The sequence below is a fragment of the Poromitra crassiceps genome, assembly GCF_964638095.1.
Source record: "Poromitra crassiceps genome assembly, chromosome: 12".
NCBI lineage: Eukaryota > Metazoa > Chordata > Actinopteri > Beryciformes > Melamphaidae > Poromitra > Poromitra crassiceps.
This window is the reverse complement of record NC_139632.1, coordinates 879,198-906,934: the sequence shown is the minus strand read 5'-3', so window position 1 is coordinate 906,934 and position 27,737 is coordinate 879,198. Positions and strand designations below refer to the sequence as shown.

Here is a 27,737-nt window from a genome sequence, read left to right as displayed (position 1 = left end):
TGTGCTTCCTGCGCATTTGATATGTGGTTGATGATGGATTCGTTTGACTGTTATTATCAACACGGAATTTAGACTTCTTTACAAACATGGCTACTGTAACATGGATCTCGGATGGACAGAGCAGAGACAACGGCAACAGTTTTCTCTCTGTTCTGCTTTCTTTCTGCGTGGACTCTGTCTCCACCTGTGTCTCCCCCGCCGCAGACAAACTGTGCGTCCCCGTCGGCCTCGGCGCTCTGTCTGCGCTGCTTCTGCTGCTCTCATGTGTTGTGTAAGTGCGTTTTCCGAGCAGCATTTTGCTCAAGTCGTTTGTTCCAGCGTTGCTTGGCTGTAACCTCCGTGTTCTGTGCTGAAGGCTCATGTATCACAGGTGCACCTTTCGGGGAGAAAATCCACAAGAAGCGGCGACTTCTTGCTACTGCTTCCTCGGCAACCTGTGCAGCACCATTGGAGCCATTCTGTCCAGACAGCTGGAGATTCAGGTAACAGAGATCACCTTAAAGGATAAGTTCACCCAAAAAATTAAATTCAGTCATTATAAATGCTACTCACCCCCATGCCGATGGAAGGACGCCTGGTGGAGGTTTTTTTTAGTCCACAAAACATTTGTGGCGTTTCACAGCAAAATAGAATGCTCCTAAAGTTTAGGAGCTAAACCATTGAAGTGAATGGTGACCAACTTTCCAATGTAAAAAAAGAGAAAAATGCTTCCATAGACGGCTCACCTGGCCTAATCCAAGTCTCCACAAGCCCTGAGATGCTAAGTTAAAGAGATGTCATTACGCAGTTTTTTTTAGCTGAAATCTTCACTGTAGCCATAGGAAGAAGCTAGGAAGGAGGAATGCCCTGGGATACGTATCGTGGTACAATGAAGATCTAACCTAAAACAGGGTGTCTTTCAAAGTCAATTTGGCATCTCAGGGCTTTTGGAGACTTGGATTACGCCAGGTGAGCAGTATGTATTTTTTAAACCACCCCCTTGTAACTTATTCTAACTATATCACCTCCTGTCTATAGGTTTTAATGGCTGCCTTTGCTGCTGCTGTGGATGTTGTGAATTTCACTTCCATCTTCTTTCCAATGTGCCTGTGCTGGAACTCCAAAGCAGGTAAGAAGAGATGCATGTCAAAGTCAAGTGTGGCTGTCCGGGTAGTTTAGTGGTAGATTCCCTGCCTACCAACACGAGGGTCGCAGGTTCGCTCCCCCCCAGGCACGATTGACTGTGTCTGCGGTTGGGAAGCCGGATTAGGGGTATGTGTCCTGGTTACTGCACAGCGCCTCCTCTGCTCGGTTTTGGCGCCTGTTCGGGGCGGGAGGGAACTGGTGGGAATAGCGTGATCCTCCAACGTTCTACGTCCTGCCGGTGAAGCTCCCCGCTGTCGGGTGAAAAGAAGCGGCTGGCAACTGTGCATGTCTCAGAGGAAGCATGGTGCTAGTCTACGGCTCTCCTCAGATTGGCAGAGGGTGGAGCAGCGACTGGGGCAGGAGGGGGAAATTGGCCAAGTACAATTGGGGAGAAAATGGGGGGGGGGTTACTGTAAAAAAAAATCCAATCTATTTATAGCACATTTCATAGACAAAGGCAACTCAATGTGCTTTACATAAAATTCATAACAAAAAAGAAAAGAGCACGGGATAAATACAAACATTAAGAAAATAAAACGTATTACTGTACAAGGCAAAATAATAAACCATAAGGACAATACAATCCAGAAGGTCACAGTGCAAAATTATTAGCAGTAAATTAAAAATATATGTTTTACTTTGTGTGAAATCATATGGGTACAGTAGACTATTTTCTCACTAATCATATCTTCCTTTCTAAACACACTTTTCCCCAATACTGTAGCCTACTGGCTGCTTCCTGATCAAATTCAGCCTATCAAACCTCACTGCCACTTGCAGATGTGGTTAGTATTCTACTGCCTGCTCTTGGTCAGCGACATATCAGATCTCACTGGCTCTTTGCACCTCACTATTGTCCGTTCAAAGCCTTCACTCCATTCCCAGTGGAGGAATAAAGCAGTGTAATGAATCAAACAAGTACGGTAGTCTTCAGCACAGGCTCATTGTAAGCAGGCTTGATGTTGGCACACAGTTGGCCAAACCCAGTAGGCAAAACGGTAAACTGACATATCTAAAAAGTCCTTCAGATAACCAAGCAAATGAACAGAAGCTGCAGTAGATGCTACTGTAACATGTGTCCAGTGTGTTCTCCTCCCCAGTGTAGGAAATGTACTGTCCGTCCCCAAGGTTGCCACTGAACGTGGCAAACAGGCCTTTATGTTCTCTGCCCCTGCAGCCTGGAAACACATGCAGACAGACGTGCAGCCTGGAAACACATGCAGACAGACTTACAGCCTGGAAACACATGCAGACAGACTTACAGCCTGGAAACGCATGCAGACAGACTTACAGCCTGGAAACACATGCAGACAGACTTGCAGGCTGGAAACACATGCAGACAGACTTGCAGGCTGGAAACACATGCAGACAGACTTACAGCCTGGAAACACATGCAGACAGATTTGCAGCCTGGAAACACATGCAGACAGACTTGCAGCCTGGAAACACATGCAGACAGACTTGCAGCCTGGAAACACATGCCGACAGACATGCAGCCTGGAAACACATGCAGACAGACTTGCAGCCTGGAAACACATGCAGACAGACTTGCAGCCTGGAAACACATGCAGACAGACGTGCAGCCTGGAAACACATGCAGACAGACGTGCAGCCCGGAAACACATGCAGACAGACTTGCAGCCTGGAAACACATGCAGACAGACTTGCAGCCTGGAAACATGCAGACAGACTTACAGCCTGGACACACATGCAGACAGACTTGCAGCCTGGAAACACATGCAGACAGACGTGCAGCCTGGAAACACATGCAGACAGATGTGCAGCCTGGAAACACATGCAGACAGACTTGCAGCCTGGACACACATGCAGACAGACTTACAGCCTGGAAACACATGCCGACAGACATGCAGCCTGGAAACACATGCAGACAGACGTGCAGCCTGGACACGCATGCAGACAGACTTACAGCCTGGAAACACATGCAGACAGACTTACAGCCTGGAAACACATGCAGACTTGCAGCCTGGAAACACATGCAGACAGACTTACAGCCTGGAAACACATGCCGACAGACATGCAGCCTGGAAACACATGCAGACAGACGTGCAGCCTGGACACACATGCAGACAGACTTACAGCCTGGAAACACATGCAGACAGACGTGCAGCCTGGAAACACATGCAGACAGACGTGCAGCCTGGAAACACATGCAGACAGACTTGCAGCCTGGAAACACATGCAGACAGACTTACAGCCTGGAAACACATGCAGACAGACTTGCAGCCTGGAAACACATGCCGACAGACATGCAGCCTGGAAACACATGCAGACAGACTTGCAGCCTGGAAACACATGCAGACAGACTTGCAGCCTGGAAACACATGCAGACAGACTTGCAGCCTGGAAACACATGCCGACAGACTTACAGCCTGGAAACACATACAGACAGACTTACAGCCTGGAAACACATGCAGACAGACTTACAGCCTGGAAACACATGCAGACAGACTTGCAGCCTGGAAACACATGCAGACAGACTTGCAGCCTGGAAACACATGCAGACAGACGTGCAGCCTGGAAACACATGCAGACAGACTTGCATGCTGGAAACACATGCAGACAGACTTGCAGCCTGGAAACACATGTAGACAGACGTGCAGCCTGGAAACACATGCAGACAGACTTACAGCCTGGAAACACATGCAGACTTGCAGCCTGGGAACACATGCAGACATACTTGCAGCCTGGAAACACATGCAGACAGACGTGCAGCCTGGAAACACATGCAGACAGACTTGCAGCCTGGAAACACATGCAGACAGACTTGCAGCCTGGAAACACATGTAGACAGACGTGCAGCCTGGAAACACATGCAGACAGACTTACAGCCTGGAAACACATGCAGACAGACTTACAGCCTGGAAACACATGCAGACAGACTTGCAGGCTGGAAACACATGCAGACAGACTTGCAGCCTGGAAACACATGCAGACAGACTTACAGCCTGGAAACACATGCAGACAGACTTGCAGCCTGGAAACACATGCAGACAGACTTGCAGGCTGGAAACACATGCAGACAGACTTGCAGCCTGGAAACACATGCAGACAGACTTACAGCCTGGAAACACATGCAGACAGACTTGCAGCCTGGAAACACATGCAGACAGACTTGCAGCCTGGAAACACATGCAGACAGACTTACAGCCTGGAAACACATGCAGACAGACTTGCAGGCTGGAAACACATGCAGACAGACTTGCAGGCTGGAAACACATGCAGACAGACTTGCAGCCTGGAAACACATGCAGACAGACTTGCAGGCTGGAAACACATGCAGACAGACTTGCAGCCTGGAAACACATGCAGACAGACTTACAGCCTGGAAACACATGCAGACAGACTTACAGCCTGGAAACACATGCAGACAGACTTGCAGCCTGGAAACACGTGTGTGTTAGAGACTGAAACGGAAATGAAATTAATCGAATGGAAATAAAATGATCGAAATCTTGGGGGGCAATTTTCTGCCCCCTGGTTCATAGTTTTTAGGAGCATTCTGAGATGTCTTGGGGCAGCTTACCCTTGGATGATTTCCTACACTGCCCTCCCTCAGATCGCAGGCTGAGGATGCTGAGGAGACGCAGGAGGCAGCACCTCCTGCCCGTGTGTGTCCTGATGGTGCTGGGCGGAGGCTTCCTGACCTCCAGGGGGGAGGTGAGCCCCCAGAGCCCAGCACAGGGGCCTGTCTCTGGGAGGAGGATGCTCAATGTCCCCCTCCAGGTAAGCAGCACATATCAACTCTATGGCTATTTGATTTGATGTAACGGTATGAAAATTTCACATCATGATTATCGTGACCAAAATGATCACGGTTATGTTATTATTACGGTTTGTTAAAATGTGCTGAAAATGTTCAAAAAGTACTAATACACTCACAGAAATCATTTCACCAAGTTTTATATTGAAAACTCAGACCAAAAAAGGATTGATACACTCACTGAAATCATTTATCCAAGGCTGAGCGTTTGCAACTGGGAGACGGTTGCCAACTTTGGTTGATGATGGACAGTATTTACCATGTTTTTCAAAGCGCTCTAATCACGGTACCACAGTTTCAATGATAATGACAATTTGAAACGGTACGGTTATGGTAAGGAATTTTATCATGGTTATCATTCAAACCGGTTATCGTTACATCCCTAGTCTGATCTTGTTGCACAGTGGACATGTCTGATGTTGTTGCACAGTGGACATGTCTGATGTTGTTGCACAGTGGACATGTCTGATCTTGTTGCACAGTGGACATGTCTGATCTTGTTGCACAGTGGACATGTCTGATCTTGTTGCACAGTGGACATGTCTGATCTTGTTGCACAGTGGACATGTCTGATCTTGTTGCACAGTGGACATGTCTGATCTTGTTGCACAGTGGACATGTCTGATCTTGTTGCACAGTGGACATGTCTCATATTGTTGCACAGTGGACATGTCTGATCTTGTTGCACAGTGGACATGTCTGATCTTGTTGCACAGTGGACATGTCTCATCTTGTTGCACAGTGGACATGTCTGATGTTGCACAGTGGACATGTCTGATGTTGCTGCACAGTGGACATGTCTGATCTTGTTGCACAGTGGACACGTCTGATGTTGTTGCACAGTGGACATGTCTGATGTTGTTCCACAGTGGACACGTCTGATCTTGTTGCACAGTGGACATGTCTCATATTGTTGCACAGTGGACATGTCTGATGCTGTTGCACAGTGGACATGTCTGATGTTGCACAGTGGACATGTCTGATGTTGTTGCACAGTGGACATGTCTGATGTTGTTGCACAGTGGACATGTCTGATGTTGTTGCACAGTGGACATGTCTGATGTTGTTGCACAGTGGACATGTCTGATCTTGTTGCACAGTGGACATGTCTGATCTTGTTGCACAGTGGACACGTCGGATCTTGTTGCACAGTGGACATGTCTGATGTTGTTGCACAGTGGACATGTCTGATCTTGTTGCACAGTGGACATGTCTGATGTTGTTGCACAGTGGACATGTCTGATCTTGTTGCACAGTGGACATGTCTGATCTTGTTGCACAGTGGACATGTCTGATCTTGTTGCACAGTGGACATGTCTGATCTTGTTGCACAGTGGACATGTCTGATCTTGTTGCACAGTGGACATGTCTGATGTTGTTGCACAGTGGACATGTCTGATGTTGTTGCACAGTGGACATGTCTGATGTTGTTGCACAGTGGACACGTCTGATGTTGTTGCACAGTGGACACGTCGGATCTTGTTGCACAGTGGACACGTCTGATGTTGTTGCACAGTGGACATGTCTGATGTTGTTGCACAGTGGACATGTCTGATCTTGTTGCACAGTGGACATGTCTGATCTTGTTGCACAGTGGACATGTCTGATCTTGTTGCACAGTGGACATGTCTGATCTTGTTGCACAGTGGACACGTCTGATGTTGTTGCACAGTGGACACGTCTGATGTTGTTGCACAGTGGACACGTCTGATCTTGTTGCACAGTGGACATGTCTGATCTTGTTGCACAGTGGACATGTCTGATGTTGTTGCACAGTGGACATGTCTGATGTTGTTGCACAGTGGACATGTCTGATGTTGTTGCACAGTGGACATGTCTGATGTTGTTGCACAGTGGACACGTCTGATCTTGTTGCACAGTGGACACGTCTGATCTTGTTGCACAGTGGACATGACTAATCTTGTTGCACAGTGGACACGTCGGATCTTGTTGCACAGTGGACATGTCTGATCTTGTTGCACAGTGGACATGTCTGATGTTGTTGCACAGTGGACACGTCTGATCTTGTTGCACAGTGGACACGTCTGATCTTGTTGCACAGTGGACACGACTAATCTTGTTGCACAGTGGACATGTCTGATGTTGTTGCACAGTGGACATGTCTGATGTTGTTGCACAGTGGACATGTCTGATGTTGTTGCACAGTGGACACGTCTGATCTTGTTGCACAGTGGACACGTCTGATCTTCTTGCACAGTGGACATGACTAATCTTGTTGCACAGTGGACACGTCGGATCTTGTTGCACAGTGGACATGTCTGATCTTGTTGCACAGTGGACATGTCTGATGTTGTTGCACAGTGGACACGTCTGATCTTGTTGCACAGTGGACATGTCTGATCTTGTTGCACAGTGGACATGTCTGATCTTGTTGCACAGTGGACATGTCTGATGTTGTTGCACAGTGGACATGTCTGATCTTGTTGCACAGTGGACATGTCTGATGTTGTTGCACAGTGGACATGTCTGATCTTGTTGCACAGTGGACATGTCTGATCTTGTTGCACAGTGGACATGTCTGATGTTGTTGCACAGTGGACATGTCTGATCTTGTTGCACAGTGGACATGTCTGATGTTGTTGCACAGTGGACATGTCTGATGTTGTTGCACAGTGGACATGTCTGATCTTGTTGCACAGTGGACATGTCTGATCTTGTTGCACAGTGGACATGTCTGATCTTGTTGCACAGTGGACATGTCTGATCTTGTTGCACAGTGGACACGTCTGATCTTGTTGCACAGTGGACATGTCTGATCTTGTTGCACAGTGGACACGTCTGATCTTGTTGCACAGTGGACACGTCTGATCTTGTTGCACAGTGGACATGTCTGATCTTGTTGCACAGTGGACATGTCTGATCTTGTTGCACAGTGGACATGTCTGATCTTGTTGCACAGTGGACATGTCTGATCTTGTTGCACAGTGGACACGTCTGATCTTGTTGCACAGTGGACATGTCTGATCTTGTTGCACAGTGGACATGTCTGATCTTGTTGCACAGTGGACATGTCTGATCTTGTTGCACAGTGGACATGTCTGATCTTGTTGCACAGTGGACATGTCTGATCTTGTTGCACAGTGGACATGTCTGATCTTGTTGCACAGTGGACATGTCTGATCTTGTTGCACAGTGGACATGTCTGATGTTGTTGCACAGTGGACATGTCTGATCTTGTTGCACAGTGGACATGTCTGATGTTGTTGCACAGTGGACATGTCTGATCTTGTTGCACAGTGGACATGTCTGATCTTGTTGCACAGTGGACATGTCTGATCTTGTTGCACAGTGGACATGTCTGATCTTGTTGCACAGTGGACATGTCTGATCTTGTTGCACAGTGGACATGTCTGATCTTGTTGCACAGTGGACATGTCTGATCTTGTTGCACAGTGGACATGTCTGATCTTGTTGCACAGTGGACATGTCTGATCTTGTTGCACAGTGGACACGTCTGATCTTGTTGCACAGTGGACACGTCTGATCTTGTTGCACAGTGGACATGTCTGATCTTGTTGCACAGTGGACACGTCTGATCTTGTTGCACAGTGGACACGTCTGATCTTGTTGCACAGTGGACATGTCTGATCTTGTTGCACAGTGGACATGTCTGATCTTGTTGCACAGTGGACATGTCTGATCTTGTTGCACAGTGGACATGTCTGATCTTGTTGCACAGTGGACATGTCTGATCTTGTTGCACAGTGGACATGTCTGATCTTGTTGCACAGTGGACATGTCTGATCTTGTTGCACAGTGGACATGTCTGATCTAGTTGCACAGTGGACATGTCTGATGTTGTTGCACAGTGGACATGTCTGATCTTGTTGCACAGTGGACATGTCTGATCTTGTTGCACAGTGGACACGTCTGATCTTGTTGCACAGTGGACATGTCTGATCTTGTTGCACAGTGGACATGTCTGATCTTGTTGCACAGTGGACACGTCTGATCTTGTTGCACAGTGGACATGTCTGATCTTGTTGCACAGTGGACATGTCTGATCTTGTTGCACAGTGGACATGTCTGATCTTGTTGCACAGTGGACATGTCTGATCTTGTTGCACAGTGGACATGTCTGATCTTGTTGCACAGTGGACATGTCTGATCTTGTTGCACAGTGGACATGTCTGATCTTGTTGCACAGTGGACATGTCTGATGTTGTTGCACAGTGGACATGTCTGATCTTGTTGCACAGTGGACATGTCTGATGTTGTTGCACAGTGGACATGTCTGATGTTGTTGCACAGTGGACACGTCTGATCTTGTTGCACAGTGGACATGTCTGATCTTGTTGCACAGACAAATAGATTTGCATTTGGATACTTTCCCTGTAATTCCCATAATCGTCAATTGTGTGTAATGACAAACATATTTGTCCATGATTTCACCTTAAATGTCCCTTCAGGTTCTGAAATCAAATCTTAAACTTTGGTCAATATCTCTCTTAGGGCTGGGCTAAGGTTTATATCATGATATGGCTCACGTAAGCAAAATCTTGTTAAATCCAGTTGAACTGAATGTTACGTGTGTGATGTGAAACAAAATAGAAACATTCAAATAATATTATTTAAAATTATGTTCCATACTTTATTTTGTGTAAAAAGAAAGAAAGATTGTTTTTTTTGTGTGTAAAATCTAGACGGCAGAATTAATTGTCATGATATCCCATAAATAATCCCCATCCCACTAAAAGAAAAGGATAATATGGGAGTATCGCCCAGCCCTTCATTGTTGTATCTAAAGATTGTAACAGCTGAATTAAAATCAGTAAATAATCAATAAATAAAATCAATAAATAAATACTGTGTGCCCAACAGGACAACACTGAAATCCTGGGTTACACACTTGGCCTGCTCTCCTTTGTCATAGCCTGTACCTCCAAGTTGCCTGCACTCTCCAGAGCAGTAAGTGACCTGCATGATGTCATAGCCTGTACCTCCAAGTTGCCTGCACTCTCCAGTGCAGTAAGTGACGTGCATGATGTCATAGCCTGTATCTCCAAGTTGCCTATACTCTCCAGTGCAGTAAGTGACGTGCATGATGTCATAGCCTGTACCTCCAAGTTGCCTGCACTCTCCAGAGCAGTAAGTGACGTGCATGATGTCATAGCCTGTACCTCCAAGTTGCCTGCACTCTCCAGAGCAGTAAGTGACCTGCATGATGTCATAGCCTGTACCTCCACGTGCCTGACGTGCGTGATGTGTTGCTCTTACTACTGCCCCAACATAGACATTTCATCACGGTTATATCCTTGAAGGCAGTGGTTCCCACACTGCGGTATGTGCACCCCTACAGGGGGTACTTGAGAGAAAGGAGGAAATGGAACATTGTAAGAATAAATCATGAAAATAAATGAAACGTTAAAATGAATCTTCTCAGGAGGCACTAATTGCAACTCTTTCACTCCCTTTCTTATTTTGTAATGTTATAGACGGTTTTCACCAGAGCGCAACCCCACAGCACTTCCTTTATTCTCAGCATTCGGCAAACTGCAGAAATATTCACTTGACATCGTTACTTTTGTTTTCGCTGCTCAGTCAATAGACTGTTTTCACGGAATGGTCAGTCCTGCACTTGAATGTTTTTTTTTCTTTTATGTCCATAGCAAACACTGCAACAGGAAGTGAGCGGGGGTTCAATTTAGAATGTTTTGTTGTCAAGTTAAAACCGTCTATATTCTTCAAAGGGTTGGTTATCATCATTCATTCATTGTATCATTATGATCGTTTTCTCTTGCAGTTCTCTAAAGGTGCGTTCACACCGACCTATTAAAGTTTGTCGCTGGCGTCGAGTTTACATACAAAGTCAATGCAAACGAGCGATTGAGCGTATATTCGCCTGGGAGAATAATCGCTGGGCGTCCGAGCGGCAGAGACAGAGCGATAGGGAGAAAATACGCTCGTCGCTCAAGATGAAATATTCCAACTCGAGCGAAAATACGCTGGCATCAGTCGCTCGCTGTTCAATGCTGATTGGCTGCCGTGTGAGAGCGAGTCAAGGATCACTCTGGCTTGGAACAAACCGCTGGTTTATTGTGTGGCAACAAACCGCATTGACAGGCTGACAGCTGACATGAAGTGAAGTCTGTACTACCGGTATGCAGCTCGCATTAGGAGCACGCTGATAGGCTTAGCTTGTAAACAATGACGGTGGCTCGTAGTGGACAAACATCATGACATTGCGTAACGTTATATCCCCCACATGTCCGTCATTTCGTGTGCCTGTTGATGAGCGATTTAAACAGAGCGACAGAGCGATTCCAAAGGGTTGACTTGAGCGACAGAGCGAAAAATAAATATCTCGGTGTGAACGCTCCTTAAGCAAAATGTTGTAGTTGGGTAAAGGGGTTACTTGGATTCAGAAGTCAGGGAAAAGGGGTACTGAAGCCAAAAAGTTTAAGGGAACAATGTTTGTGTGTCGTCCAGCACAGAACGGAGACGGTGGCAGTTGGTCCTGTGCTCTCTGCGGTGCTATGCTCACTAGGGGGCGCTCTCTACAGCGCGGCCCTCCTGCTCTCCCACACTGACATGGAGCAGGTTGTCAGAGCCATGCCCTGGCTGCTGTCGGCAAGCTGCTGTGCTGCCCTGGACCTGCTCGTATCCTCCACAAGCTCTCTGTGTGTGTGTGTGTGTGTGTGTGTGTGTGTGTGTGTGTGTGTGTGTGTGTGTGTGTGTGTAGCGGATGAGCTGGGAGGAGTCGCTTGCTTGACAGGGCGGGAAGAAGAAACAGTTGCGGCGACCAATCAAACGACTTCGGGGGCCGGCGCTAGTGCAGCGACCGGGACACATACCCTTAATTCGGCTTCCCACCCGCAAACACGGCCAATTGTGCCTGTATGGACGCCCGACCAAGCAACACGGGGGGCCTCGAACCTGCGACCCTCGTGTTGGTCGGCACTGCTGCACTACCCGGACGCCCAGGCTGTTGACCTTTAACCCTGCCTTGTCAGATTGTAGTCACCTCTTGGTGCAGCAGAGGGGCCAGGCGGCGTCCTCAGAGGTTCTGTCCAGACAGAGAGAGCCTCTTAGGGGACACGGGTCCCCCCACTCAGGACAGCCGGGCCATGAAGAGACAGAGAAAACAGCAAGTAGGTTTATTAGTGGAGAGTAAAAGTCTTCTACTCCACCTCACCTCTTGGGTCTTATTTCCTTTCCTAGCTCTTCATCTGTTGACAAGAATATTTTGTTACATCTATTGTCTGGACGATGGGACTGACAATTTCAATTTGAGCTTATTCCACTGTTGCACTCAAATTACTCTGGACTAGAAATACCCTCTGCCTTATTATATAAAGTAGTGAGATAAGAGGGTCCGCTTAAAAGTAAATAAAAGTAAACGGTACTATTCAGCCATTGCTCTGCGAGATTTAACTTGGATGTCTGTTTAATAATTTATGCGGGCGAATAATTCTCCATCTTCTCATTTTGGGTTTGTTCAATCTTCTTCTGAAAGAAGAAGAACATCAGGAAGATGACTGAGATGGGCCATTATATGGACGTCAGTGTTCAACCTGCAAGACAAGTAAGCCAAGTGTCCTCTTGATATGAGAGCTACTCTGCATAGCGTGTGTGTTCTCTTCTGGAATCCATCTCTCTTATAGTTGCAGTGTGGTTTCTCCACCATAACCTGCTGTGGTTGTGTTGCCAGGGCAGCCTGCAGGAGGTGGGGGGGTCTGAGGAGCAGCAGGCTCTGAAGGAGACGATGAGAAAGGTCCGACTCGACGGATTCTGCTCCTTAGGCTTAGATACCTCCTATGAGTCCTCCACTGTCAGCTCTGATCTGGAGGTACGTCATCAAATACACTTTTTCTCATTACCCCCATTCTTTTTGCTCCCACAGTCTAAGAAATGGGGGCATTTTCAAAAAAAATTGGGGGCACTTATTATATTACTTATTATTATTATTTTCTTTTCAATTAGTGCATAAAGTTGCTGTTTTGAATGTGAAATGAGCCCAGATTAAAATGCATACAGTGCAGTAATCATCATGATGTTCCAAAGAGAAGTGTGTTGCATGTGTGAGGAAGCAGGAAACCGTCATAACTTTTTAAAGGGCTTTATTTACCTCTTAAATTGAACGCAGTCTCTCGTATAACACATCTTTTAGAAACTGTAGGGTCTATTAACAGGGATGCAAACTCAAGGTGAAAGGTGACAAAACACACGCGCACACACACACACACACACACACACACACACTCACTCACTCACTCACTCACACTCACTCACTCACTCACTCACTCACTCACACTAGGGCAGACAAAACCACTCAGAAATCCCTTTTTGTCTTGTATTTGTCGAGCTAGTTACGGTAGCCACAGGCCAAGCCAAATGAGCAAGCAGCCAAGGCGAGCTGCCTCTACCTCGGCTGTAGGTGGTCAGCAGAGTGGTCAGCAGAGTGCTCAGCACCACTGCAGCAGGAACAAGGAAGTGACATTTTCAAACGGGAAATGAGTTATCTCATTAGATGTAATTAGAGCAGATATTCAACAGAAACGTCTAGTGAGCGGGTAATGTATAACCATGCAAAACGCTGTAGTAGTAATAATAATACTGCTTTGTTTGTTTTATGGCCTCCTCGGGTCGGTCGGATCTGCTGTCCACAGGCCCACCCCTGATGTGTGCCTACTCATGAAGGCATGAGCTGTGAGTCCCACAGTGCGCCACTAGGTGGTGATAGCATCCTGGCATGTAGGACGAAGGTGGCGCATGGCTGCTATGAAAGGATGGATCGGATGTATAACTAGATGTATGACTGATGTAAACTAGTGTGGGGAGTTGAACCTGCCTTTTTATGGGGCTAAACGGATCAAGAGATTGTAATGTACATACTGTGACAACCAGACTGTGTGTGCACACTGCACACGAGATGCAGGGTGCAACACAGTGTGGAAAGAGAAGAAGGGAAAAGATGAAGCAGGTCAATAAATACCTGCAGGTATTGTACGTTTTGTGAGTTCACGTCTTGACCCCCCCTCATTGTTTGATACAGTTGATCTGAAGCCTCGTTTAGCCTCCACTACGCCCCTGGTCTTGATCCAGAAACACACACCCTATTCTGATGTCGTCTGGACTTTCATTAATTCGACCTCGTATCTCGTTCACAAGAAAGTCTTTCTTCAGCCAGCAGGCCGGAAGTGTTCTTTTGACCTGGGTGGCTCTACAATCATTCAGACTCTGCTAATAAATCACCAGGAAGTGTTTAGATAGTGTGTGTGTGTGTGTGTGTGTGTGTGTGTGTGTGTGTGTGTGTGTGTGTGTATGGGGGGGGGCGGGAGGCTGATGGAGGAAGAGTGAATGCAAGTATGTGTGTGTGCATATGGGTGTGTGCATATGGGTGTGTGTATGTGGGATGAGAGTGAATGCATGTGTGTGTATGAAAATGATGTGTTTGTGGAAACGGTAGCAGTAGGCCTTTTTACACGGAGATCCTGCAATATTGCCTTGAAGAAGGCCCGCAAAATAACCCGGTGCAGGTGTAGTGTGCAGGCAGAGTGAACGTGTGTTCCCCTCACAGTAAAGGTGTAGTGTGCAGGCAGAGTGAACGTGTGTTCCCCTCACAGTAAAGGTGTAGTGTGCAGGCAGAGTGAACGTGTGTTCCCCTCACAGTAAAGGTGTAGTGTGCAGGCAGAGTGAACGTGTGTTCCCCTCACAGTAAAGGTGTAGTGTGCAGGCAGAGTGAACGTGTGTTCCCCTCACAGTAAAGGTGTAGTGTGCAGGCAGAGTGAACGTGTGTTCCCCTCACAGTAAAGGTGTAGTGTGCAGGCAGAGTGAACGTGTGTTCCCCTCACAGTAAAGGTGTAGTGTGCAGGCAGAGTGAACGTGTGTTCCCCTCACAGTAAAGGTGTAGTGTGCAGGCAGAGTGAACGTGTGTTCCCCTCACAGCCACAGGGTGTAGTGTGCAGACAGAGTGAACGTGTTCCCCTCACAGCCACAGGAGAAACGCTCCCTCGCTGTGCTGCTGCACTAAGCCAAGTCATGGAGGATGTCATTGAATCAGAAACAAAGGCAGATGCTGTGGGTCAAACAATTGGAACTTGAGACTATTCACCAAGCAGGAAAAAGCAAACGGCGTGACCCTCCCTCAGCTCAGGCAGTGTGTTCGAGAACAGCCAGGGCCCCCCAGCACATGGTCCAGACAGCCAGGGCCCCCCAGCACATGGTCCAAACAGCCAGGGCCCCCCAGCACATGGTCCAAACAGCCAGGGCCCCCCAGCACATGGTCCAAACAGCCAGGGCCCCAGCACATGGTCCAAACAGCCAGGGCCCCAGCACATGGTCCAAACAGCCAGGGCCCCAGCACATGGTCCAAACAGCCAGGGCCCCCCAGCACATGGTCCAAACAGCCAGGGCCCCCCAGCACATGGTCCAAACAGCCAGGGCCCCAGCACATGGTCCAAACAGCCAGGGCCCCAGCACATGGTCCAAACAGCCAGGGCCCCCCAGCACATGGTCCAAACAGCCAGGGCCCCAGCACATGGTCCAAACAGCCAGGGCCCCCCAGCACATGGTCCAGACAGCCAGGGCCCCCAGCACATGGTCCAAACAGCCAGGGCCCCCCAGCACATGGTCCAAACAGCCAGGGCCCCAGCACATGGTCCAAACAGCCAGGGCACCCAGCACATGGTCCAAACAGCCAGGGCCCCCCAGCACATGGTCCAGACAGCCAGGGCCCCCCAGCACATGGTCCAGACAGCCAGGGCCCCCCAGCACATGGTCCAAACAGCCAGGGCACCCAGCACATGGTCCAAACAGCCAGGGCCCCAGCACATGGTCCAAACAGCCAGGGCCCCCCAGCACATGGTCCAAACAGCCAGGGCACCCAGCACATGGTCCAAACAGCCAGGGCCCCAGCACATGGTCCAAACAGCCAGGGCCCCCCAGCACATGGTCCAAACAGCCAGGGCCCCCCAGCACATGGTCCAAACAGCCAGGGCCCCCCAGCACATGGTCCAAACGTACGTACGCTGTACGAGACAGCCTGTGCTGTTTGTTGCTGGTCAAACTTACATAACACATTTGGTTATACAGTAGTAGTCAAAGGTACGCCCCAGGTCCTTTCTGTGTGGAGCTTGCATGTTCTCCCCTTGTGGGTTTCCTCCAGATGCTCCAGTTTCCTCCCACCATCAAATACATGTATGTTAGGGTAAATACTCCTGTCAAATACATGTATGTTAGGGTTAATACTCCTGTCAAAGACATGTATGTTAGGGTTAATACTCCTGTCAAATACATGTATGTTAGGGTAAATACTCCTGTCAAAGACATGTATGTTAGGGTTAATACTCCTGTCAAATACATGTATGTTAGGGTAAATACTCCTGTCAAAGACATGTATGTTAGGGTAAATACTCCTGTCAAAGACATGTATGTTAGGGTTAATACTCCTGTCAAAGACATGTATGTTAGGGTTAATACTCCTGTCAAATACATGTATGTTAGGGTAAATACTCCTGTCAAAGACATGTATGTTAGGGTTAATACTCCTGTCAAATACATGTATGTTAGGGTAAATACTCCTGTCAAAGACATGTATGTTAGGGTTAATACTCCTGTCAAATACATGTATGTTAGGGTAAATACTCCTGTCAAATACATGTATGTTAGGGTTAATACTCCTGTCAAAGACATGTATGTTAGGGTTAATACTCCTGTCAAATACATGTATGTTAGGGTAAATACTCCTGTCAAAGACATGTATGTTAGGGTTAATACTCCTGTCAAATACATGTATGTTAGGGTAAATACTCCTGTCAAAGACATGTATGTTAGGGTAAATACTCCTGTCAAATACATGTATGTTAGGGTAAATAGTCCTGTCAAATACATGTATGTTAGGGTTAATACTCCTGTCAAATACATGTATGTTAGGGTTAATACTCCTGTCAAATACATGTATGTTAGGGTTAATACTCCTGTCAAATACATGTATGTTAGGGTAAATACTCCTGTCAAATACATGTATGTTAGGGTAAATACTCCTGTCAAATACATGTATGTTAGGGCAAATACTCCTGTCAAAGACATGTATGTTAGGGTTAATACTCCTGTCAAATACATGTATGTTAGGGTTAATACTCCTGTCAAAGACATGATGGTCTCGACCTAGTTTCAAGATGAAGACCAGACACGCTGCCTCACGCCACATGTAATCTAGAAACATAGCGACCTCAGCATCACATGTAATCCTAGCGTGACAACAAGTCCAGTAATCACAGAGTGACGCCGTTAACGTCGTCTGCCCTCTAGCCGCTGCACTAAACTGATCCAATTCCTTCTCTGGAAGCCGCGTTTCACTGATCTGTTCCCCACCTTGCCAATCGTTGCGGCTGCCGACAAACGCTTTGCTAATCTCACGCGTTACTTTCATTGCTGCCGTGCTGAGTTTGAATGCCAAATCTAGCCAGGTACGAAGTTCAGTAGGATCCTTATGCTCGTTCATTGCACTTACTGTCTCCGGAGGAAGGATCTCTCATCGCAGCTCCCGCTTGGCTAGTAGCTCCTCCATTGATAAAACCGGGCAGGCATCCTCAAAGCGTTTAGCCAATATCTCCGCATCCTGACTGGGGGCAGCCACGAAGAGCTGTTAAGTCGTGCAAAAACTTTCCATCTCCAAGCACAAGTTTTCAAGGAAGAACTGCACTTGCACTGCTGTTTCTCTTCTGCTTTGGGCGGTTGGCTCCCCTGCTGAAGAGCAGGACTCCCAGCGTGGACGTTGCGCCGGACGAGGACCGGTTTGTTCTTGCCGCGCCGATCGTCCAGTGGGAGGCACGTCCGCCTCCGGGTTTTGGAGGCTCCGTCTCCCACAGGGAACGGCCTCAGGCCACGGCTGCTGGCTATGCTACTGCTAGCAAGCTATCGCTAATCACTACGGCAGCCGGAGTGTGCCCCTGAGTGATGTCACTTCACCGATAAGGACGCTGGGAAATGTAGTCCCATCGCTGAGTTTCTTCATTAAAGCCAAGCCAGGGCTGTCGGCTACTGCTGCTAGCAGCTAACGTTAGCTAGCATCAACGTCAGGCGTGCGGGGGCCCTCCTGAGTGACGTCACCTCACCGACAAGGACGCTGGGAAATGGAGTTGCCTGCGTTGTCCTAAAGTTGAGTATTCAATCAAGCATATATCATCATTTCATGTAGCCTGGTGGATAAGCTACTATGTTGGCATGTTGATCTGTTTGCCAACAGATTGATTTCGGCAATATCACCGATGTTTACTGGCAGGTTTTCATCACCACGACGCTGGCATGATGTAGCCTAACTCTCATTCTGCTATAGTATCTCGTGCCTCTAGCTGAGCCCCGGTGCACTCTGGTGGCGTTCTATTGTAACTACATCAATGCAAATCACTCAGTGGGTGGTGCACAGCTCAATTTCAGCGATTAAGTTGGAAATGCTTGATCTTAACCATCACGTTCAGGAATATGCTTTATCAATATACTTATTGGAAGTGCTTGATTTTCATAAATTGTTTTTCAAATGAAACTTTGAAAATAACTTCTGCCTATAAAAGGATAGATAGATGGATAAAGTGCCTCGTTACGTATTCGGGAAATTAGTAAGCATTAAATAATTCTGATCAAACCATTTAATCAAAGTAATATGAAGCAGCTGGTAAAATATAAAGTAAGGACTTGCATCATTGCTGCGGGCATAAGGGACAAGCTTTATTTTCACATTGAATTTACAGTAACAATTAAGATGTGTCGATATAGTCTTGAGTCCGTAAAATTTGGTTGGTACTTTTATATTACTATAAAAAAAAAAAAAAAAAAATAAAAAAAAATGCATGAACCTTTGGTGAGAAATATTTGAGGATTATCGAGATTTTATTTGACATAATTAAATATTCCATTGCCGTCCCAACCAGTGACAAAACACTAATTTCTTATTCACTTTATTTTAAACAGACAGGGACGCTAAAGGCTCAACTGTTATCTCTCAAACTAATACTTGATCTGTCTATCCTCTAAGATCCATACCGCATGATTATCCTGACGTGGGGCAGGATTAACTCTGTTCCTGACTTGAGTTCGAAGGGAAGGCGACCTCCCGCCGCCGTCTCCGCTGCAAATGATGAGGACTCCCTCGTCAGCTGCTCTCTTCACTCCTGCACTGGCACGTCTACCTCTGCAGCTGAGACGTCTCAGCATCTATTCTCAAAGCAATGGGACATTGGTCTTCTGCACCATTCAAATGTCATATTCGGTCAATGACATCTCGGCTCAACAGGCCATGAGCACTAAACCTAAGGAGACAGCCATTATGCTAATTGCTGCATTGGACAGTGGTTGGCTGTGTTCATCGTACTGACGCATTCCGAAACCTCCATCCGGCAGCCGACCCGTCTCCAATGCCGCTTCCCCCGTTCTCGGCCCTCACCCTCTCATGAGTCCGGACCCACGTCCTAGGCCCCCGGCACTCCCTCACGATCCCGCCTCACCCAGCTACTCCACGCCGCTCAGTCCTACATCAGGGGGGGGGCTGGCCAGCTCCACAGCCAGAGCCTACGACGGCGCCTTCATCTCACCCCACCATCTCATGACAAGAACCTGGTTCACTCTTCACCTCAAGCGGACCCTCCAGATGTGCGACCTCCCAGCGGAGCACTATTCCGGCCACTCCTTCAGGATCGGCGCGGCCACATCAGCCACACACAGCAAGGGGTGTCCTCCGCCTCAAAAGTTCTGGTCCTCGCAACACAACACGGCTGAGGGGGCTAGAAATTAAATTCATTGTCTCCGACTACAAGCTGAATGCTTAGTCTCGCTGTCGACGAAACCGGAAATCAAACCCAGTGCCACTGTCTAGGCCGAAATCAAGTCACGTCTCTGATTAAGCTGAATGCGGAGTCAGGCCGGTGACGAAGCCGGAACCAAATCCATCGTCTTCAAACGGACGTTCCAAAAACGCAACCTCCTTAAGCAGCATGCCAAAGGCAAACCTGCGCAGTAGCACCCTTTCATCGCATTTCATTGGTGCTGGTCTCCCCGAAATTATAGTGCCAGCAGTAAGCCGCCGTAAGTCGCTCGTTGCGCAGGGGCGAGTCTAAAGTCATAGCGCAGCAGTAGCAATGCTCCGAAGTAAGTCGGTGGAACAAGTGTGGTCTCCCCGAAATTATAGTGCCAGCAGTAAAGCCGCCGCAAGTCGCTCGTTGCGCAGGGGCGAGTCTAAAGTCATAGCGCAGCAGTAGCAATGCTCCGAAATAAGTCGGTGGAACAAGTGGGGTCTCCCCGAAATTATAGTGCCAGCAGTAAAGCCGCCGCAAGTCGCTCGTTGCGCAGGGGCGAGTCTAAAGTCACAGTCCAGCAGTAGCAATGCCCCGGAGTAAGTCGGCGGAGCGCGGAACAAGTGCTCCCTTCCAGCGCTCTCCCCGAAGTTATAACGCAAGGGGGCGCTAAAGTCATATACATAAAGTCACATTCCAGACTCGGGTCCACATAAAATACGTACACAAACACAGACAGCACAATAAGAAAGAATTAAAATAAAATAAAACCTCACAACAAATAGATCTAAAACACATACAAGCAGCTATTGCAGTGCTTCCAGAAGTGCATCATAAATTTGCTCACTTCGCGCAGGCACCCGCTAGTGCCATAATAACTCCATTCTCCGACTGGCTAGTCGACGCATAAAACTGTAAATAAACCGTCCGCCACTCCTTCAGGATCGGCGCGGCCACATCAGCCGCCGCGCAAGGGGCGTCCTCCGCCTCCCTGCAACAGATGGGCCGCTGGTCCTCGTCAGCCTACGCGGCCTACATCCGACCAGAGCAGGCCGCCATATTGTCTGCCCAAAGATCTCTCCTCCCTTAGGCGTCACATGGTAAGCACATGGCACCCATCCCTACATTCCTCGCAATAGCCGCGACTTCACATTTCATTGGTGGTGGACTTAAAAATTAAATCAAAAACAGCACTCTCAGATATCTGTAAAGTGTAAACTTTTAATACGCACAGCAGCAAATATACAACGAACGTTTCAGCCTCACAGGCTTTCCTCAGCGTTGGTGGTGGACTCCCCGAATCAGCGTCGATCTAATTGATTAAGCGCTCCAGGTGTCGAGCAGCCTGCAAGCGCTCGGCGTTGAACAGCCCGCAACAAATCACTAATTCCGACCACGGTAGACTACTCAAAGTGTTCTAGGTGCCGAGCAGCCTGCAAGTGTTCTAGGTGCCGAGCAGCCCGTAGTCACACCGCTAATTCAGACCCCAGCAGACTACTCAAGTGTTCTAGGTGCCGAGCAGCCTGCAAGTGTTCCAGGTGCCGAGCAGCCTGTAGTCAGGGGGGGGGCTCAATCCAATGTAGTCACACCACTAATTCAGACCCCAGCAGACTACTCAAGTGTTCTAGGTGCCGAGCAGCCTGTAAGTGTTCCGGGTGCCGAGCAGCCCGTAGTCTCCCCACTAATCCAGACCCCTGGACTACTCAAAATGTTCTAGGGTGCCGAGCAGCCTGCAAGTGTTCCAGGTGCCGAGCAGCCTGTAGTCAGGGGGGGGGCTCAATCCAAATCTCAAAACCAAGGGGGCTCAACCCAAATCTCAACACGGAGGCAGCTTCACTAATTCAGACCTCAATAGACGACTCAAAGTGTTCTAGGTGCCGAGCAGCCTGCAAGTGTTCCAGGTGCCGAGCAGCCTGTAGTCACATAACTAATCCAGCAAGACCTCAGCAGACGACTCGAAGTGTTCTGGGTGCCGAGCAGCCCGCAAGTGTTCTAGGTGCCGAGCAGCCTGTAGTCAGTCAGTTTGGGGGGGGTTCAACGCCGAACTATGCCAACGCCGAATCATGCCGTAAGTCGCCGTTCAGGTTTCTCTCTTTTGGGGGGTTCTCCGAGCAGATGCCCTCCCGCCTCAAGAAGAGAGGCATCCTGCCACGGAGTCACTACGCCAAAGAATCAGTTGCCATGCTGCCACGCCATCAGAACTAATGCCATACCGCTTCAGGCCATGAATCCTATCGCCATGCCATACTTTAATAAAGCTTGCCGTTTAACCTTACCCTCTGGTCTCTCATGATTGAAATGATGGTCTCGACCTAGTTTCAAGATGAAGACCAGACACGCTGCCTCACGCCACATGTAATCTAGAAACATAGCGACCTCAGCATCACATGTAATCCTAGCGTGACAACAAGTCCAGTAATCACAGAGTGACGCCGTTAACGTCGTCAGTGCAGTAGTGACGCACTTGCCTAGGTGACGGCGTTAATGTCGTCAGTACCGAGGCTATGACGTGGCGGTATTTATAGCAAATCAAATACATGTATGTTAGGGTAAATACTGTACTCCTGTCAAACACGTCTGTTAGGGTGAAAAATTGTGACCAAGGCACTGGAGTTGGTCCCTGGGTGCTGCACTGTGGCTGCCCACTGCTCCTTTTTTGAGGAAGGTTCCAAGTAGAGATTTTCATATCAATGACCCTTAATTTAGTATGTTAGTGCCACAGAACCTAATTTGATAATATTTTATCTCTTGGACCCAAATCTGAGAACATTGTTGCTGTATTGATTTTGTCCAGAATTCCATGACTGTATGTAGAGAGATAACTGTGAAACTTTACTTCTGCATTCTCGAATTGTGTGAACTTCTTGTAAATGAAATATTAACAGTGAAGTTTAGCAACGTATGGATTTTCTGGAGACCCTCATGTTGAGAACTTTAAAAAAGAAGTTGTATTCATGTGATCACTCTGTTGGGGAAGGAATGAAATAAGAATAAAAGATGTTTAATTTCACAGGACTTTGCCTGATCTAATGTGAATCAGTGTGTATTAATATGCACAGATATGACTAATCTGTGCTACAGGCCAGCCTAAAAGCCCATCCCACACATTCATTTAGAATGAACAGAGGCTTGGGGATATCATGGAAAGACTGTTCCTGTAAAAGTTGACTGTTGAGTTTGAGTTGAGTGTGTAACGAGGGGGCGACCAATCAAATGAGTTCAGGGCGTGGTTTCATCTAAACTGGGTTTCCAAAGGTATACAAGGCATTTTGCAATTCACAAACTACCTGCCTAAACAGAATAACCTGATGTTGCCAGATGCTTTGTCTTCACATAACCATGTGGGAACGAGTCGCTCGCCGCTCTGCAAACCATTTAAAAGACGCAGGCACTTTCAGAAAAATACTCGGCGGGTGATTGGATGAACGATCTGTCCATCACGTCTATCACGGCCTCGCTTCTTGCTGTCGTCGCACCAAAGCCCGCCCGTAACGGCCTCACAGGGCACTGATTGGTGCGAACCACTGGTGGTTCGGATTCAAACCAACAGATTGGAGCGTGGCGAGATGGATTTCGTCATGTGATCTGTGATCATGATCTCATGCGAATCCAGCTGCCTCGCCGGGTTATAAAGGAGAGGTCAGAACTCTCTGCTACGTAGCTGGAATGTCTATTGTATTGTAATGTGTGTTTCTGGCTCATTTCTGCTGAGCGCTGGGTTGAGGCTGAAGCGGAGGTGGGGGTGATTGTTTGAGATTTGCATTGTGCCTCGATTGTTCTGCTGTTAAAGATCTTTGATTAAAGAGCAACGTTGGGCTGGGCCTGTCTGCCTAGGAAGCCCAGCAAAATGGTTGCCTCGTCTATAGGGGATTGGCACTGGCCTCTGCTATTTTGGGAGGTGTTTATGGTCTGCTGTGTGATGCCTGCTGACCAGGGACTCAACTCCACGCTTGGACACTTCAGAACATGTGACATTGTCTCCATTTAGCTGATGCTCGTATGAAAAATGACTAACTCATTGTAACATTAGAATAAACTTGAATTACCCAGATTACTAACATTTACAAACAGGCGCAGCCTTGGCATAAATACAGATGGAGAAGAAGTGCTAAATAATGTCAAAGACAAGAAGCACTACTGTAGGTAAAGAACCAGAGGCACAGCTTGTGAACAGGCAAGGCAGGCAACTGTTTGGGGCTCCCAGGCCATTAGGGTCCCCCCCCCGAGGGCTAACAAACTTTACTCCACAGCAGTGACTGTAACCCCCTACCCATTAAACAACCAATGGACTATTTGCAATGAAATTTAAACCTCCCTAAAGGGACCCCATGTCATTCCCTGGACGATTTGCTCACGTACTTTAAATTAAAATTTTAATTTAAAGTGAAACCCACATACATGAGAATGTACGTACATCATGTACGTCTGACGGGATGCTTGTGTGTCAATGTAAACCACTCCTGTCAAACACATGAATCACCTACATTCTCTTGAATTGACAGTGAAGAAGTGATCTGAAAGTCAAAACATAGAACAAAGAGGATAAGGGAAAGGGAAGAAAGACAGTGGAGCAGATGCTGGTTAAGCAGATAAGTGAATGCTGCTTAGTCGCCTGCCTTGGAGAGGATACTTGAATAACTTCAGTGAGCAATGGTGTCAAGTTTTGTTTGTCTTTTTTTTGACCTGGCTAGCTAAGCTAACACTTGAGCTATGAATGCTATGAAAGCAGGGCACAACATGTAGTGGGGTGACACGTGGCGTAATAATGCGCTACCTGGACACAAGTCGGGGCTTGATCACACCCGGCTGGGTCACCCGGGTGAGGGTGTCTGATGATGAGACCCGAAACACCCGATGATCCCGGGCTCATCACTGACGATGTGTCCAGGTTGCACCACAAGGTGTATCAATAACCATTTTGAATTAAAAAAAAAAGTTTAGACTTCATACATTTTTTGTTTGTGTCAGATTATTTATGACATAATGGTGGTGAATGCTGGTTGGAGGGGCCCCCTGGGAATTTTTGCCTAGGGCCCCAACAGATTCTAGAATCTCCACTGTAAAGAGCAGCTGAGAGAAATGGTATTTATTTGATTATGAACAACTGTAAAGTGACTGTAAAGTAGGTGTGACTCAGTATACAGTAAGCTAGTGATACAGAATGACCATCATAATGTTTTGTCCAGTAACGCTCCATGACTGTATCTTGCACCTGTCCTATATTCCAGTGGGATTTCGAAGAGGCGAGTGCACAGTGGAGCGATCTGCCAGCTCAACAAGAGAAAGGGGAGGAGTTTCCTCTGCAAGAGTGGCCGAAGAACCCCAAAGCCTTCAGCCTGTGCACCTGCGACTCACCTGGGCCCCCGGAGAAAAGCCCGCCCAGGGCAGGAGCGGGTGAGAGCGCCCCTGCTGCACGCATGGCTCGATGACGAGGGAAGGGAAGCAATTTTGTGTTTATGACCTACACTTGGTATATAAATTTGTAAGGCAATAAAAACTGCAAACATTGACCAGTCATCTGTTTTGTTTTACTGCACCATGTTCTATCATGTGGTGTGCGTAATATCTATATTATATATAGAGAGCCAAAGTGAAACGTCACTTCCTGCTTTCAGCACTGTACCAGAGATTTTCATCCGCCATTTATTTTCCCATAGACATTTCATAAAATGCTTATAAAAAATAGTTTTACTTGGTCAAATCAAACGGTTCAGATATATTTAGAAACGGGAGAGACCACATAACATTTCACTCGGACCAAAACATAAAAAAACTGCGGATTTAAAGACAATATTTTTTCGATGTTGTTTTTTTAAGTTTAGGTCCCAGTGAAATGTTCTATGGTCTCTCCCGATTCTAAATATAGCTGAACCGTTTGGTTTGAACAAGTAAAACTATTTTTATAAGCATTTTACAAAATGTCTATGGGAAAATAAATGGCGGATGAAAATCTCTGGTACAGTGCTGAAGCAGGAAGTAGGCGGTCACTTTGCCTCTCTATTGTGCTGTCACCCCATCAGACCAGTGTTGCTGAATGATCTTGCAGTGCTTTGCTTGCTCACAGGCTGCCTACCTTGTCTCCGTCTTCTGGGCCTTCCTTGCAGACAGCTCTCCTGTGTCAGGATGTATACATCACAAATGAAATGGACGACACTCATCAGCCTGGCTGCTTAGCCTACATCGAGACCCCTAAACAGCTGCTTAGCCTGCATCGAGACCCCTAAACAGCTGCTTAGCCTACATCGAGACCCCTAAACAGCTGCTTAGCCTACATCGAGACCCCTAAACAGCTGCTTAGCCTGCATCGAGACCCCTAAACAGCTGCTTAGCCTGCATCGAGACCCCTAAACAGCTGCTTAGCCTACATCGAGACCCCTAAACAGCCAGATGATCCATTCGGGATGTGTAACAAACGCCTCCCCTCATAAAACAATATGGCTCCCCAGGCCGCCTAGCGAGGTTATTGGGTCACATCCTGTATTTAGCGAGTCAGCCCGGGTTATCAGGGCTGGACTGGGAAAAGGGCCGGCAGGAGCAGATAAGCACCAGACTAGACGACCGGGTCTCCTCCATCATCTCTCCATCCTCCAGTCCCTCTGACCGCACCGTGTCTTCAGACAGGCAGGTGCCAGAGCTGCACAACAGGGCCTTTTTTTCAACTGATGGCCATTATCAGCTGTGATAACGGGACAATACGCAGATTAGAGCTAAGTCGTGAACCGCATTCTTCTCCTCCTTGTTACAATTCCTCTGGTGACATGTTCTGGCTGAGACAAATGACTGGGAAACAAGCAATGAGCGGTAACTAACAATTGCCGATACCCGCACAAGAAATTAATGATGTTTGGCCTGTGAACATGACCTGAGGGGCACATATCTAGACATCTATAATTCACTCATTGCTTCATACATCTTTATTTCTCTCTTGTTTTGCCTGTGATCTGTTTTGGCATGTCAGCTTTCATTTGCAAGGCAGAAGCCAAGCTCTTGGGAAGAGACTTCCAATCGTAGAGAAACAGCCTCCTGTTTAATCAATTGACCTAGATTAATTGTTTTTTTTATAATGGCTGAAACTTTTTTTTCTTACATTAGGCTATGCATTAAAAAATAACATCATTTGTTTGCAACCATCTTGGAAATAAACCAACATGTCATTGCTTTTAACTTTGAGGTTTTTGATAGAAACGGGTCGACCGGGGTCGATTCTTTCTAAACAACAGTTCAAGATGGCGCCGATGGGTTGGGTTTAGGCAGGTTGAGAATACCAGGGTAAGCCAATCAGAGGCAGAATAGGCCAGGTTTTAAACAAGAAGAGATATGTCGACCCGTTTAAAAAATAACAATACAAAATGTTGATCAGCCTCGCTGACTTTCAATACTCTGCACGCGAGACTGCGAGACTGTCCGGTAACTTGTGGTGAGTTTGAAATTTCGGTGCGACACTTGTAAAGTCCAGCGCGGATGACATCTTTGTGGCTTCTTGATAATTAATTGTGAGCCCCGGGTGATTGTCTCATAAAGGACGCTGGATTCAGGTCATCTGAATATACCAGCGTCCTGAGAAGGACTAGGTTTTTGACAGATTGGAAAAACAAAAGTCCTCAGGATAAAAAAAAAAAAGGAATAAAAATGGAGTGGCATATGTTAGTACCTCTGATGTCATGATGAATGCTGAGCAAGCATTGCCCTGTCTCTGTCTCTGTCTCTGTCTCTGGCCCTGTCTCTGTCTCTGGCCCTGTCTCTGTCTCTGGCCCAGTCTCTGTCTCTGGCCCTAGTCTCTGGGCCTCATCTCTGTCCCTTCTGAAACTGGGCCAAATGAAAACACTGCCGTCCCATATCATTAGGTGGAATTCTGTTTGCACAAGTGACGAAGAGCAAGGATTAGGACATCTGAAGCATCAGTGGAGGATGGGCCTTTCTGTTGTTCTTGGCCTGTGCGTCAGTGAGCGCTCCACTGCAGAAGGCATGGAAGATGCTAGCCTGGGTAAACCCAGCCTTTCAACGTGACGTCCCAGGCTATGCCTGTAGCGTAAGTTTAGGTCACGTGGCGGCTGGGTTTACCCAGGCTTGGAAGATGCTGC

The 27,737-nt window shown here is 47.5% G+C and overlaps 1 protein-coding gene across 1 annotated transcript; it reads left to right on the top strand.

Moving 5' to 3' along the window:
• Window positions 1–86: 86 nt before the first annotated feature.
• On the top strand, window positions 87–27,460 carry tmem44 (transmembrane protein 44; the record flags this gene model as incomplete). The annotated part of the gene is made up of 12 exons (XM_083648301.1): window positions 87–271; window positions 356–482; window positions 1,018–1,108; window positions 4,703–4,869; window positions 9,749–9,835; window positions 11,357–11,527; window positions 11,881–12,018; window positions 12,384–12,452; window positions 12,579–12,716; window positions 24,885–25,050; window positions 26,103–26,281; window positions 27,413–27,460. 12 exons carry the CDS (start codon window positions 87–89, stop codon window positions 27,458–27,460), a joined length of 1,566 nt encoding a protein of 521 aa, XP_083504427.1.
• Between the last annotated feature and the right edge of the window lie 277 nt (window positions 27,461–27,737).